General features: G+C 43.2%; 1 protein-coding gene across 15 annotated transcripts in view; it reads left to right on the plus strand.

Annotated features, from left to right (window-relative positions):
* BCAS3 (BCAS3 microtubule associated cell migration factor) overlaps positions 1 to 14,873 on the plus strand; it is a 284,160-nt gene that overhangs the window by 78,762 nt on the left and 190,525 nt on the right. For 8 of the 15 annotated variants that reach the window (XR_010467329.1, XM_065036752.1, XM_065036755.1 and 5 more), the window contains exons 16-17: positions 7,802 to 7,952; positions 14,130 to 14,174. Coding sequence is in view for 13 of the 15 variants with exons in the window: in XM_065036752.1 (XP_064892824.1) it covers positions 7,802 to 7,952; positions 14,130 to 14,174 (196 nt within the window). In the remaining 2 variants the exon portion in view is untranslated. The remainder of the gene's footprint in view (positions 1 to 7,801; positions 7,953 to 14,129; positions 14,175 to 14,873) is intronic. The other 7 variants (XR_010467330.1, XM_065036754.1, XM_065036756.1 and 4 more) reach the window with 1 other exon arrangement.

Raw genomic sequence — 14,873 nt, forward strand, 5'->3', positions numbered from 1 at the left:
TCTCCTGATTTCACACACTCATGCAGAGTTTCTCTTTACACTAAGAAGCCAGTTGGAAGGTAAAGAAATTGATTTACCTGGCGGGTGTTTTCTGCTAATGACTTTTGGAGCCTGTTGCTTCCTCTGGGAAGGTCACAGGGTGTGCGAAGCCTCTTGGCCCTGCACCCAGAGCCGGGCCAGGAGCTCACTGCTTGTCAATGAGCTGTGTTTTTAGCTGCCTTTTTTGGTTTTCTAATGGTTGGAGAATCAGTGGAGCGAAAGAAGTGTGTGGTGTATTTTGGATAGTTTCTGAAGTGGAAGGAAAAGCTCCATTCCCTTCAGGTAAGTAGGGAAGTAGGCGGATAAATCCTGTCACAAGGGAAGCTCGTGTCTCTACATAAAGTGTTTTAGAAGCGGGTTTTGTAAGTGGTGTCGATCTGAGACTGCGGCAAATGTATGTTTGCCTTTACATTTGAAAAAAGGTTGCGAGTATTCCAGATAAATTGAAAATTGAAGGCGACTGACATAGAAGGGAACGGCAGTTCTTGAGATGGGAAGTGTAAAAATAGATGGCTGAGCGATTTAGCGCAGCAAGCGCTGTGGTCGGAGCAAGCGGAGCGGCAGAGAGCGCCATGTCCAATGGGTCGGGAGGAGAAGGGCGGTGGAAGGCAAGGGGAGCTGGATCAGCACAGATGTGCGCGTCCCACCGACGTTTTCCTGTCAAGGTGGATGATTTCAGCCTTGGAAACATCAAACCGAAAACAAATTTCTATAGGGTTAGGGGTTGATGTGGCAGCTGCACATCCTAGGAGAAGCGTTTACTGGATTTTTAAGTGTTTTCTCTGAAAATGACTTAATAAAATGATATTTTGGGATTCTATTGTTATTTCAATTTTTCCCTCATTTTACTTCCTCTTAATTTCCAGTAAAATCTCACCAGTTAACCAGATATATAAAGAACAGGCTGGTGTATTTCCTGCTCATACATCGTGAGTAATAAAGGCATCCTACAGACTTCACCTCGCTTTTGAATAGGGTTTTGCAGTTCTTGCCAGTTGGAAATTGCTAATTAGCGATATTAGTGATGCACAAGAAGGAACGTGCTCAGCTGCGTTGTGGCTTCTCAGGATGCTTTATGTGTCTGCCCAGGACACTGTCTACACTTGTGTAGAGCTGGACAGTGGTTTGAGGAGAAATGGGTCGCCGAGATGGAGCTTTGAAATGAGAAGCCAGCTGAGAAGAGCTGCTCGCTGAGGGAAGGAGGAGTTTTCTGGGTGATGTTGGTGTCCAAAGCACAGAAGGGGAAAGGCTGGGATGGGGTCGGGAGGAGAATCCGAGGGGTTTGGCACAGGGGGGACAGCGCGCTCCAGAAATTTGTTGGTGGGTCAAGGAATGTAAGTGGCTCGAGGGAGCTGCCATCAGCGAAATGACAAAAAGTAGCTTTGCTCACCTGATACGAGCCCGTGCCAGGTTGGATCAGAAGGCGAGAAAGTAGAAGCTAGAGTTTTTCAAGAGACCATATCAGCGGAAGGAGGAGGTTCAAGTGTGGAGGGTGTTGTATGACAAGCAGGAGGGAAGGTGGAAGCATGTGAAGGTCTGTGGTCGTAACCAGCCGGGGAAGGAACAATCGCTGTCTGCTGGACCTGCTGAGCTCGGGCCCAAACACCTTGTGCTGCCCCAGCATGGGGTGTCCGTCGGGAGCCCCCATGTATGGAATCTGTGATTCATTGCGTAGTAAATGCTGCTGCTCCTGTTGTCTTGGAGTTTATTATTCTTAAGTAAGGCATTTAAATCAACTGTGCATTTTTGGTAGCCTGAAAAACGTAAACACTTTATGGAAAGAAACGTAAGCATTAAGATTGGAAATAAAATATACTTGTATCTTTTAAAAGGTTTATCTTTACCCTTAAATATGCTGATTGGGCTTATTCTTTTTTGCTTAGTCTTTGTGGGCTGTTAAAATCTGTTGCTTTTTCCCATCTCAAGGAAATGCATCTTTGACACTTCTCATGACCTGAGTCACGATGCTGTCACAGAGCCAGAAAACATCCTGAGCGGTCATGGGGAAAAGAGCCGAGCAGCCGAGGGGTGCGGCGGGCGGGGGCGCAGAGATCGCTGCGCTCTGCTCCGGTTCCTGTTCTGGGGGTGTCTCAGACAAGCCATTTATTATCATTATCCATGGATATTATTATCAACTTCTCATATGTAGTGGTTCTCAAGGCACTTTTATTTTTTTTGCATATCTTGCGATAAATACTGTGTGTTCAACCTGGGTTGAATTCGGATGCTAAAATATTTGAGCAAATTGTTGCAGCCAGAGGAAGCGAAATAAAGGCGTAGGTAAAAAAAAAACCCCGAATGTATTAACGTGTAGTTTATCGTCCATATAAATTCTAATATGCTATGCCGAGCCCTTTGGGGAAGGAGCTGCTATTAAACTGTCCCTACCTCCTCACCCAACACAGCTGCACACAAAGGTGTCCTTCCGAAATTCCCAGACCAGTCATTGTGCAGTTTCTAACCAAGCTGACCAGTTATTCTGACTCTGTTGTCCTAATTAAAAAAATAAAGGGTACATAATGGCGATTTTATTCTGTATCATTTGGAAGAGAAGTCTGAGATGCCCCTATTTTCTACATTTCACAATGCTGCAGCAGCTCGGAGTCATCCCTGAAAGACGGCTTTGAGCTGAAAGCTGTGTTGATATGAATTATGACTGATAGACATGACAAGGGGCAGTAATCCTACATACCGCTTTTCTCAAGCGCTTCATCATTGTTCCTGTTAGTAAAATTCCCGTGTGCAAGAAACTGGAGTAACAGAATCTCTACCCGGCACCTGGAAGCTGCTTGTACAGTAACCAGGTTAGTGGAGCGTGAAGTTGGAGCTCACGTAGCCCATTCCTGGAAGAGTTTGCAACAGTCCAGGGCCGTGGTTGCTCCAGCCACAGCTTCTGCTCCAGGGCTGGCCTGGCATTGCACCTTCCCACTGGTTCACAAAATACTCCATAACTACACCCGTAGTAGTTACAAGAGACTAATCATGCCGGTTTTTAACTCGTGAAGCGTTGAAGGTGCAAGGTCTGGTGCAGATATGATGATGTCTGGACCCCTCGCTGCCTGTGGCTGCCGTTCATGGGAGGTGATCTAAGAGCAGAAAGGCCATGTTGGGTGATTTTGCTGGTAACCATCAGTGGAAACCAGCCGAAGTGTTGCTGCTGCCATGTTATGGCTGCGCTAAGCCCGGAGCCAACATCTGGAAACCAACTTGTGGTGCTGTTGTGTCTTCAAGGAGAGTTTTGCCCATAAATGGACTTGAGCTTTGCACCGACAATATTTTTAGTTAAATCGACCTCGAAAGATGATGATTAGGCGAGGGTTGTGTGCGTGGTGGTGGAGGGGTTGTTTTCCAAGGCAAAAGGCACTGTGCAGCTCTTTGAGGAACTTTAGCACAGCAGGCTGGTATCTGTCCAAAATGAGGAGGGGAAGCAGCAAGGGAAGCAGCAGATATTTGTGTCAGATTTTGAAGGAGGTATTTTTTACCCTGTGGATGTCCCTGCAGCTGCTGGTGAGAGGGGCCGTGGTATCTGGGCTCTGGCAGAAGTGGCTGCTTCTCCTTTTTGATTCCCCTTCACTGTCAATGTCGTTTCTTTTCCATGCTGGCAAAAGAATTAATACACAAGGAGGGAGGCGAAATGGCCAGCCGTACATCACTGGTTCTTGAAGTAAATGACAGGTTCAAATCCCAGCTCGAGGTTTGAACTGGTCTTTCCTAATCCATCTTTGGCCAGGTAGAGGTGACGGGTGGCAAAGGGGTCACGGTGGTTCCTTCTCTGTTCTACCCACCACGCGCCTTCCCTGGATGCACAGCGGAAGTTCTGCTTTCTTAGGGTAATAATGAGCCTTAATGTAACTGTATTTCAAAAGGTTCAGGATCGAGCGGTTTTAGAACATTATGAAAACAAACAACTGCGTTATTTTCTCCCGTGCATTTCAATGGGATCAAGTTTGTGATAGGTTTTGGACCTGAACCAATTTAGCTGAGAGAAAAATTTGCTAGATGATACGTGTGTACGTGCTGTAGCTAATACATAATTTTCTTCAGTGGATCTGATTGTATTGCAAATATTTAGGGTTAGGGTGTGAAATGAGCCTAAATTGGGTAGGATACAATTCAAGGAAATTGCAACGCAACTTTAATTTAGAAGCGATCACTAACTAAAACAATTAGATTCCTGACTTTTTCTAGGAAAATGTGCGATGTTTTGCAAAGAAAGATAAACCATGTTTCACTGAACAAGACAAAAGGTACAAGAAAAGCGCCGCTCGGGCAGTAACCGGCAGTGGCGGCGCTGGGTGGGCGTCCAGCGCGGGTTCTCCGCTCGGGTCACAAGGCAGCGATTCTCACCAGGGCGCCGCTGTTTCCTCTTCCGACTGCAGCCCATTACAGATTATACCGGAACATGGCTGAGAAAAGGTCAGAAACCGGGGTGAAAGTCTTGGAACTGAAGCTGGGAAGCTTTCCATTCTCATCCAGGAAACTTTGTGTATTGGATAAAAAGCACAGCAAAAATAAACCGCCACATCCATGACACTTCTGTTTTTCCTGCCCTTTTCTGTCTGCCGGTTTGAAATGGTTTTATTTCCCTTGCGTTAGACGATTGGTGACTGTTTAGTTGAGGAATCTTCAGTATTGCACTGAACAGAAATAATGGCCAAACACAGTTCATTTTTGTGTAACTCGGCCTGCCCATGATTGCGTAGCCTGGAGTTACTGCCTTTTTATTTACCAAATTAAAGATGTTTATATGTAGTGTTAATGTCACTAGGCTACGTGGCACACTTTGAAATGCAGTCTGTTAAATACTGTGAGGTATAAATGCTGATCAAGTGGGGTTTGAATGCTAATAACACTGCGTTACTAAGCTTTTTGTATGGGAGTAACGAAAGAAAACTGGAAAAAAACATCAGCGTAGAATCATTTTATTATGACACCGAGAGGTGCTGGATCGCACCTTAGTTCTGAATTCATCAAGGCTCTAAGTTGATGGGAAGAGGACAATTTTACTGTACCAATTCCTTTCGATTACTGAATATTTTTATCCACTGTCACAAGCTACCAAGTCTGGCACGTTTCCCTTTCATATCCAAAAATACATTTTGAAAACTCAGAAGTGTGTGATTTGATCCAATGTTTAAAACTTGCGTTCATCCCTGAAGAGTATCGTATAGGTTTAGCCGTAGTTGTAAAGAAAATAATCATAAATAAAACTTGTAGCCATCGATAACTTCACAACGGTGGTTGGCGGCGGGTGACAGGGAGCGCGGCCAGGCCGGACCTGGGAGCCGCTCCTGATGTCTTTTCCACAGACATCCAGCTTTGTCAAAACCCAGTAAATCTTGTGAAGTTTATTTTCCTTGTAGCATCTGTGTTTTATAATGGCGCATTTAATTTGTTATTTCTTTGTCTGCCGGGATTTCTTTTGTCCGGCGCTTTCGGGCCTCCCCTTTCTCGGCGGTGGCAGCGAGGCCGTTAGTGATGGCTGGTTTGGGAATAGGCCCCTCTGCCTGACAACAAAGCCCATTGTTGTTTTCTTTCTTCACTTTTATCCTCAATCCGTTTTCCCTTCGAGTATTTGTGGGATAACATGTGGCTCGTGTTTTGGGTGGATGATACGATGGCGGTTTTGTTGCAGATTTTGAGCAAACGGGTCCTGAGGCCGCGCTGATGGGACTTTGTGTCTCAGCAGGCAACGCTGAGCCTAGAAATTTGTAGGATGTTGTTGCTACAATTAATAAAAAACTCTTAAGTGAGGGCTTAATGCTGCAGTTCCGTGAGAATCCTTAAGTGCCTCAGGATTCCTCAACTTGTATGGAAATAGAGCAGCTCATCCTTGCGTAGGAAGGACATGTGTAAATGCCTCATTTCTCTGCATGCAAATATTCTATTGAATCAACGGAAGGTTTTGCATATGGAAAACTCCCCGGCATTGGGAGCAGAGGGCACTGAGTAATTAAATGTGGCTCGAGAGAGACTGTTACAACACAGTCATTTGGTTCAGTAGTTCGTAGTTAATCATTATATTCCTAACAAGTAAAAGAAAACAAATTACAGGCATTTGGAGCCCCCCCTGTGGCCGCCGTGGCTCAGGGGGAACACAGGAGAGCAGGAGACTTGCAGAGCGGCCTTGATTACATGCAACAGTAACTAATTAGACAATAACGCAGAAAAGCATTCACACTCCTTTCTGCAAGAACCAAGAATGCGTTATGAAACTAATCTTAAAAAAAATTCATCTCATCTCAGTCTGAATTTAAAACTGAGCTCTTTTTTAATATTTTTCCGCCTTTCCTGTTTCTTTTTACTCCGAGTTGGTGCAGGAAAATTGCTATTAGTGAAATCTGCTCTCTGAGGCTTGAATAGGCTTGTTATTCATTAAAGCCTTGCTATTTCTCTTAAAATGTATTGACCAATGTTCGGGGCGGATACTTAACACAAAACACACTTTGTAATTTCATCATTTTTGTTATTGTGCTTTTCTAAGATGCAGAGGCCTCTGGACTTTGGAGAAAAAACAAATAAAACCCCTAAGCTTACAGTTATATAGTATTAAAAGAAGAGTAAAGGAAGCATTGAGTGTCTTTAGGATGATGAGACATTCATTAAGATTTTTCCGCCTTCCTTTTCCTATTTTCAATCCATCTGAAGTACCATTAAGGCTTTTCAGGCAGCTTCCTGTGAGAAACCCTTTTCTGTGCTGTTTTTCTTCCTTGAAAAAAGGCGCCTGCTCTTCAGTCAGCTCGTATGGATTTGGCCTGGGATTTGTATAATATCTCTGTAGAATGCATCGGTTGTTTAGGAACCTAATTCCCAATATGGCTCCCTTTTGATTAAGAACAAAGCCAGCGTTTCACAGCATTATAGGAACACAGAAAAACAAGTTAATGATCTAAACCTTTTAATTCATGGTTGCTTGTCTGTTTTAAGTACTTTTGATTCTGTTATAAACAGACTGGCCCCTTTTTTTGTTTAACTTCTTTCTTTGGTTTCTTCACGTTTCTTTCTTTGCCGTCCATGAAATTTGTAGCTAGTTTCCTTTTCTAACTGAAAAATGAAAGGTTGTGACTACAGAATGATGCAGAAAGTAAGAAAGCGTATCTGGACCGGGCGCAAATCCAGCTCAGGCCTCTTTGAAACAAGCTAAATTTAGGCTTGGTGGGATCATTTTGTTAGGTTTTCCCCTTCCTTTTTGAAGTACCTACACTTTGTTTTCTTCTTCTCTCAACATAAGGTTTGTTGCTTCTTTTGATACTTTTGTAATTTTTACATGTAGCTTGGCTTTTTTTTTATATGTAGTTTCTTGTGATTTTCCTCCAGGCTGAGTTCAGCAGATTAACTCTTATTTGTGCCTTTATCCGTAGCGACAACAGGAGCAACCTTTTGAGGACTTTCAGTCACCGACACTGTATGTGGTACCTTAGGAAAATAGTTCCCTTCCAGATATTATTTTTGTTTTTAAATAGAGAATTGGAATCCAGAGCTTGGTCTTCAAATTGAACTTGGAAACTTTTAGGGGCACAGAACTGTCAGGCAAGCAGCAGCAGCATGAATCATTTCCCTTCCATGCAAGGAGATCTTAACCACATATATAAATTTATTTGCTACTTCTATTGTCATTTGTTTTTTACATGGAGATGACTTTTAAAGATACGTTTTTGATATGTTTTTACTTGCAAGAGGCTTATCTCAGGTAGTCGTTAGTGATGATAAATGGAGGAAAAAATTCCAGTAATGTGTTTTATTACGTCTCTATCCCATCAAGGTAAATTGAACAGCCAAGACACTTACAACAACTTCACAAACAACAATCCTGGGAACCCTCGACTGCTGCCCCTTCCAAGTCTGACCGTGGTGCTGCCTCTCGCTCAGATCAAGCAGCCGATGACTCTGGGGACCATCACCAAGCGCACAGGGTGAGTGTCTCTGCACTAACCTTTCTTAACGGTCGTTATTACTAATCTGCAAATAGTTCGTGTTACTAGTGGTGCTTAGTTTTATTCCTTCTTTTAATTTTGCTCCGTGTCATTTAATGGCAACAGAATGGGGGTGGGGGAAGAGGAGACAAGAAAAGCAGCATCAGATAAGTAAAGAAAACCTGAAACCAAATGTCTCAAAACTGAGGAGGATTCGTTTGGGTGGGTCGTTCCCGTGCAGTCTGCCATATGGGAAATACTGTACGCTGACAGCAAGAGAAGTTTCACACCAGGAACTGGTATGGAACACAAGCAGAGCTGTATTCAATCAGAATAAGTTATGGTTTTGCCTTTTTTTTCTAGTACATTTGTTTATTTTGATTTCCAAACTTTTCAAGCAGAAATTATTTTTGCCTATCAGAAATGGAAAGCCAGTAAGCCAGGTTGAGTAGAAAGAGCAAACTTAATCCCGCTGTTTTCTTGACCTTATTTTTCCTCTGAAGTGCCTGCTCTGTACTATGAGACTCACGTGTGGACTTCCATTCCGGAGCCAGCTGCACTTTGGTACTTCTCCCTGTGCCACGATAAAGCACTTCAAAATATCTCTGCTAAATACATATACGTTGTAATAACTAAGAAGATTTTGTGAGCTCTCTAAACAATTTTAAGTAAATTGATACTGTTCAGCAGTTGATATTTTTCTCTTGCTAAATTTCGAATCTTTTTTTGCTATTAATGCATAAAGCCACTGGCTGATTATTATATATATATATATATATATATATGTATATTTCCCTCTCACCTTTTTGTTGGTCAAATCCCTGACTATTTTCTAGTTGAAAGTCAATTAATTTACAGATTGCTTTTACATTTTTAAGAAAAATAGATGGCGTATGGTGTGTGGTTGGTTGAAACAGTTGCGAGTCCTACAGGTTCATAACATTTCCCTGTGTTGGCAGACGGGTGCAGGCGCTGTCTCGCTCGCTTCGGTGCTTTCTTGCTCAAACCCCGACAGGGAGGTGAATTTTACCTTGTGTTTTGTGAACCGGGAATGATATTTCAGGCGAGAGCTCATAGACGTTCCCCCTCTCCCTGAGTAATTCCCATATTCTGTGCTTGAGCGTTCAGGACACCCTGTAAAATGTGTTATTGCTTTGTTTAGTGCACTAAATACGCATGGCGATGATCTGAAGGCTATATATGTATTCGCATATATATGTGTGGCTGTGTACATGTCTATCTAACAATCCAGTCCTGTTCTCACTGCTGGAAACAGGAATTTCATGCGGCTTGTTGAGCCAAACGTTGAGCTGCAAACACACAGTTGCTCTCTGCACATCAGTTCCTGAGCTTCATAGAAAATTGCGAATGGAACTTATGAAACAGTAAAGAAACAGCATGAGGGTGGTGATGTGCTTTAACTTCTTCCACACCTGCATTTCAATTGCTTATTTTTGCTTGTTTATTTCCTGCTTACCTCTTAAACGCAGGTTAGGGACAAAGATTGTGCCAGCAATGGGGTGAATTTTGGAAGTATAGAGAAGTGTCGCGGCCGAGGACGGGAGGGGAGGCAGGAGCAGGGAGAGGAGGGTGTGCAGGAATTACAGCTCTTGACACAGGGAAAATATCAAGAAGGTCACTCAAAGTGGACAGTTGGAGAAGGACAGAAATGTTATTCTGGGCTCTATTGGTCCTACAAGTTGAATAGACACTTAGAACTGGGAGGGACAAGACAGAAGGGAAATCAGAAGCCACCTGAGGCTCTGCCGGGGGAAGGTGAGGTGGGGTGAGCGGTGCCCAGGATGATGCTTTGGAAAATCGTGTGCTTTACAATAGTAATTCACACAGCGGCCTTTACAAAGGCTGTTCCTTGATGCTGGGCTGATACCAGCAAACTTGCCTGCAACTGTTGCAAATTGAATAAATCCACATTATTTTAATGTTTTATTCTTAAATATCAAAAACATATTCAGGGAGTGCTCATAGTCATAGTTTTCTTTAAGTAAATCTGACTGTTCATGAACTGTCCCTGTCCTATTATTTTGTGTAATTTTTAAAACTAATTAAATTTAAAGTATTAGTGAGGCTTATGTAAGGGGGAAAACCACCGTCATGGGAAATACCCCGCTGTGTAAATAGAGTTTTCATGAATGAGGATCACCATTTCCAGCGAACCCCGCGTAGATGTGTGATGCGAAGCTGAGCGCTTCCTTCATTTGTTCTGCGTCCAAGAAATTGGATGAAAGTACACAAAATTAACATGAAAAGCCGCATTTGAAAGCAGGGATTTCAGAGGAATGCCTGGGATCCGAGAAGCCTGGCGTGCCTAAAATGACCAAATTGAGACAGCAGCCTTAACTTAAACCTCCAGGGGGCAAAGCGTGTGTTTAACATATTTAACATCTGCCCTCATATTTCTCGAAACACATAGCGATGTGAGTCTGTACAGTGTAATATTTAGACAGGACAGGGACCATCTGCCTCTCCCTGGAAGTGTGGGAGGCGCGAATCGCGGCGAATGGCAGCGGACAGATGTATTTACACCTACGTGGGCAGCACCTCTGAGCGCCGCTGCGGGGAACGAGGATCCCGCGGGAGCAGCTGCTGAACCGTGTGCTCGCGCAGCGATCCCAGGACACGGACTCGCTATCCGGCGGGTTTTCCGGTCCCTCAGAGCACATCCCCTGCTTTTAAAGAATTAAACATTTTATCTCTCGCAATACATTTCTAGAAGTCGAAAGCCAGACTGAAAGAATACCGTAATAATCAGCAGTTCTGGATTTGTCAGTTTACTATTAACATATCAAAAGCCTTTTTAATGCTAGACATCTTAATTAAATTTTTGTGGATTCTTAACCAAAAAATCAAGTTGCGGGGGGTTTTTTGTGTTTTTTTTTCTGCTCGTCTCCAAGACAGCAAAATATTTTTCAGGTACTGAAAGGACTGATCGGTGCTCTTAAAACCGTCTGTCTCAAGCAGAGCTGCAGAGCTGCAGAGCGCGTCATTTTACTTGACAAGTGGAATGGCAGTAAATTTTTAAAAGTGTTTGCTGGAGCCCTATGGGAATGAAAGCCCAGAATCTGGGGTTGTGTCGTTGTGCGCTGCTCATCACAGATGCTTTTTTTTCCTCATTCAAACTTGTAGGGTTTGGAACATTTTCCGATCAGTCATTAAACTCCCTTATTCTGAGCGAGACTCAGGTCTCAGCGCTCAGTACCTCCCAGCGTTGCCATCCCGCTCGTGTCCTTGTTCCCTGCCCTCGGCTTCTTCCTTTGCTTGTTCAGGTCTCTCATTGTGATTCCTGCACCTCCACGAGCCGCTTTGGTTTTGTCCCTGTATTTTGTCATCCCATTGAGTCACTTTCCCGCAGCTCGTGCTGTCAGCACACGCCAAGGGACAGACAGGTTTTCCCAAAGGGGCTCCAACACTGATGAGTAGGGAGGTGTCTTAAGCTTTAAATTTAGGGGGCGTAAGACAGTAAAAAAAGCTAGATTTAATAAGTCTTTCTATATCTGTGCCTCAGTTTCCCTCTCAAAATTTTAATAGTAATGCTGAGTTCCTTCTCAAGTCTGGTGAATGGGTTAATTCATTGCTCGTTCACAAAGAGCTTATAGATTTGAAAGGGGAGGAACTGTACGATCCGTCTCATGCTGCTCTATAACCAGCCGTGAATCAGGGGGTGTTGAAGACAGCTTTGTGCTTTGCAATAGCTCTATAAACGTTCCTTGTGCTTGTGGCTTGAGTTGGAGTGAGTTTCCCCTTTGGAAGAACGTGGGGACACAGATGAGCTCTAATAAGAAGGAGGGAAATAAAAGATACAATAATTGCCCCGAAAGAAAAACTCTTGTCAAAGTTGGCTTCTCAGACAGCAGCACTTGTTTTCTCTCTCTCCAGGGATGTGGTTGTTATATTTGTATCATACTTCATGCTCAGATTCATTACAGCTCTAGTGACACCAGGATGGAACCTGCATTAGTTGGGTCTTGTCAAAACAGAGACATCCAAAGTACCGTGTAGGTGAAGGAATAAAACTGGTTGTTCTGGTTTTTTTTGTCCATCCAAAAGATTTAGAGAGTGTGTTTTTAAACAGGGAACTCTATCCATTCTTCATCCCATCCCTCATTCCACCCTCAACAGGGAAGGGAGAAAGTACCTGAAGTGTCTGATGCAATTTTATCATTTTAGTGTCTTTATATTATAGGTACTGAATATCTCTGATACCCATTTGTTGGTTTTTGACTCAGCTTAATTTAGCCCAGGTTCTACTACTGAAGCAAGCAAAAACAGGGAGTGCAAAGTTATGATGTCATGATACAATCAAGTAGGAAAAAGCAACTAAAAAAGTCAAGAAAAAGATGAAAAACTGAAGGTAAAGACTACAGAGGCAGGGCAGCTCTCCTGCGTGCTGCACCCAGACATTCCAGCCCATTGCTCACTTGTTTGTGGGTCACCTTTAGCTTTTATAATACATTTTGGTAATAAAACAACTGTTGTAATGATTTGTAATTGATAGGAAATACATTTATCCGCATTAAACTTTGTTCAGATGTCACTAGTTATGAAAGGATTCTCACTAAGGCAGCACATAGTGATGAGGGTTCAAGTCGGTGGGTATGGCGCAGCTTATTGAAAGCTCAAGTAGTTTTTACTAAACATGATAACACAAAATCGAAGGATGTTTCAATTTTTTGCCGAAGCTCACAATCAGCCGAGAGGTTTCTGTTGGAGTTTGGAGTGGCAAATCAGCCTCATTCCGTGGTTCTCCTGGGGAACGTCTCCCTCGCTGTGGGTTTTCGCGGCGTCGCTCTGGTGCTGTCGCCCAGCGCAGCCCATCTGCTGCTGTCTCTTCAGGGCTGGGTTCTCATTCCTACATCCCCCTCTCTCTCGGCGAACAATCCGCACTGGGTGAAGGGAATAGCCAAAAACTATTGCTTATATAAATATCATAGGGAGAAAAAACGGTCATCTGAAAAGAAACGAGATCTCGTGAGGATAGAGGGAGTGGCGATTTGTCTCGCACGCCTTTTGAGACTCTAGTATAGTCTTGTGACATCCAATTACAGTTACTTCATGATACATTAAAAACAAACAAAGCCTTCCGTTGAAGCACGTATCCACCTGGGTCAATTTGTAATTAAAACAGAGATAATTTGTTATCAGGTCAACATAGTATCAGGTCAACATAGTATGTAATCAGGTCAACATAGTATGTTGTGCAAAAAGTTTTAAAACAAGGCCTTTGTTATCTTCTGAAATATTCTGATGAGCTCAGCTAAATGTCATTTACCTCCTTCTTGCCGACAGAGAAACTGAGGCAGAGAGGGGAAAAAGGGATTTGCCAAAACATCCAGGATTATAGATGAGAAATTCTAAGCTCCCAGTCAGATTCGACCGCTCGCCCATGGCTCTCCACACTGACACTAGACAGGTTCTAGGTTTTAAATGATATTGGCTATGGATTGTGTAGAAGACTCACCTTTCCATGAAATATCTCAACGGTGCAACGGGCTGATCTTCTCTGGAGCCGTTAGAACGGTGTTCAGCTCAGGGACGGAGTGTGGTGACTCTGCGGATCATATTAATGACATCAAATAAATTTGCAATAGCGAAGGGTTCTCTTGCCCGCATTCAGTGCAAGCTTGCAGGTGGGGGAATATGATTGCTGTGTCATCAAAGATTTTTAATTAAATAGTGTGTTTCTGTCCCGGGAAAAGGGCTGAGTCAGTTCCTGGAAAAGCTTGTGCTTGTACCTGTGCTTGTTTTTATGTAGGACTTGCCTCTTTTCAGTCCATTTCTAGAACTGTCCCACTCAGACCTTCAGTGTTTCACAGCAAACACCCACCTATTTGTTGCTTTTGATGCTAATTGCCTTTTTCTCCGAGTTCTGCGTGTACTGTCCGTTGAAGGCTGTCGGCAGGTCTCAGGAGCCCTGAGCTGTGCCCAACCTCAGTCCCGGGGTTCGAGTCCCTCCCGTGGGTTTGCATTGGCCGGGGGCCGTTCCGTGAGCATCAGCATGTTGGTTAATTCAAGGTCTCGTTTCTTTCAGGGCATCATGAACGGTGATAAAAAACTCTTTTGTTTACCTTCTGCATAAATCTGAATAGCATGATATACACTGTACTTGTTGGTAATTGAGTTCTCATCTAATTTCTGTGCATTTTTCCCCTTTACGTGAAGACCTTACCTGTTTGGAGCAGGATGTTTTTCCATAAAAGCTCCATGGTGAGTTCCCGGTTCGAACCCAGCATGCCTATAATTCATTTGCTGTCCTCACTGAAAATAACTCTGTGCTTAGACTTTTTAATTTGGGATTTCTCTTTTTTTTATTCGTTTGCTTGCATGGCTGATCCATAGGTGGAAGCACTGCATAACTTCACTTTTCAACTATGGATGTGTGTTCACCATCAAGCATTGTCAAAGAAATGCATTCGCTTTTGGTTTTTTCTCTTTTAATTTTGAGAGGGTATTTAATTTTTAAGTAGCAGAAAAGTTGAGAAAATGAATTATTTTCCAGTGGACAAAAATTATGACAATATCTTTCCAAAGCAATGCTCTATTTTTCCTCTATAGCTTCCTTTATTACTGTAGCGCTGAGTTGCTTACAGACAGAAACCATCAGTGATGGCCTCTTGAAAATGAGCCAGATCAGCAGTGAGCAAAGTGCTGCCGGAAGAGAGATGAAGCAAGTGAAACGGGCACTGCAGAATCATAACAAAACAAGCTCATCACACTGGGGGAAAAAATAAACCACAGTTCTGCTAAAATCAGGATATATGAGATAGAAATACAAAGGGATTTTGGTTTTAATATGTAAACTTGCAGCATGTTACAAAAGTAGAGACAGAAGAAAAGAGATGTAAACAAGTTTTGATGTGTCGGAGCTTGGTTCAGGATGCACATAGTGCTACCAAAGGGGGTCAG

The sequence above is a fragment of the Columba livia genome, chromosome 20, assembly GCF_036013475.1.
Source record: "Columba livia isolate bColLiv1 breed racing homer chromosome 20, bColLiv1.pat.W.v2, whole genome shotgun sequence".
Classification (NCBI taxonomy): Eukaryota; Metazoa; Chordata; class Aves; order Columbiformes; family Columbidae; genus Columba; species Columba livia.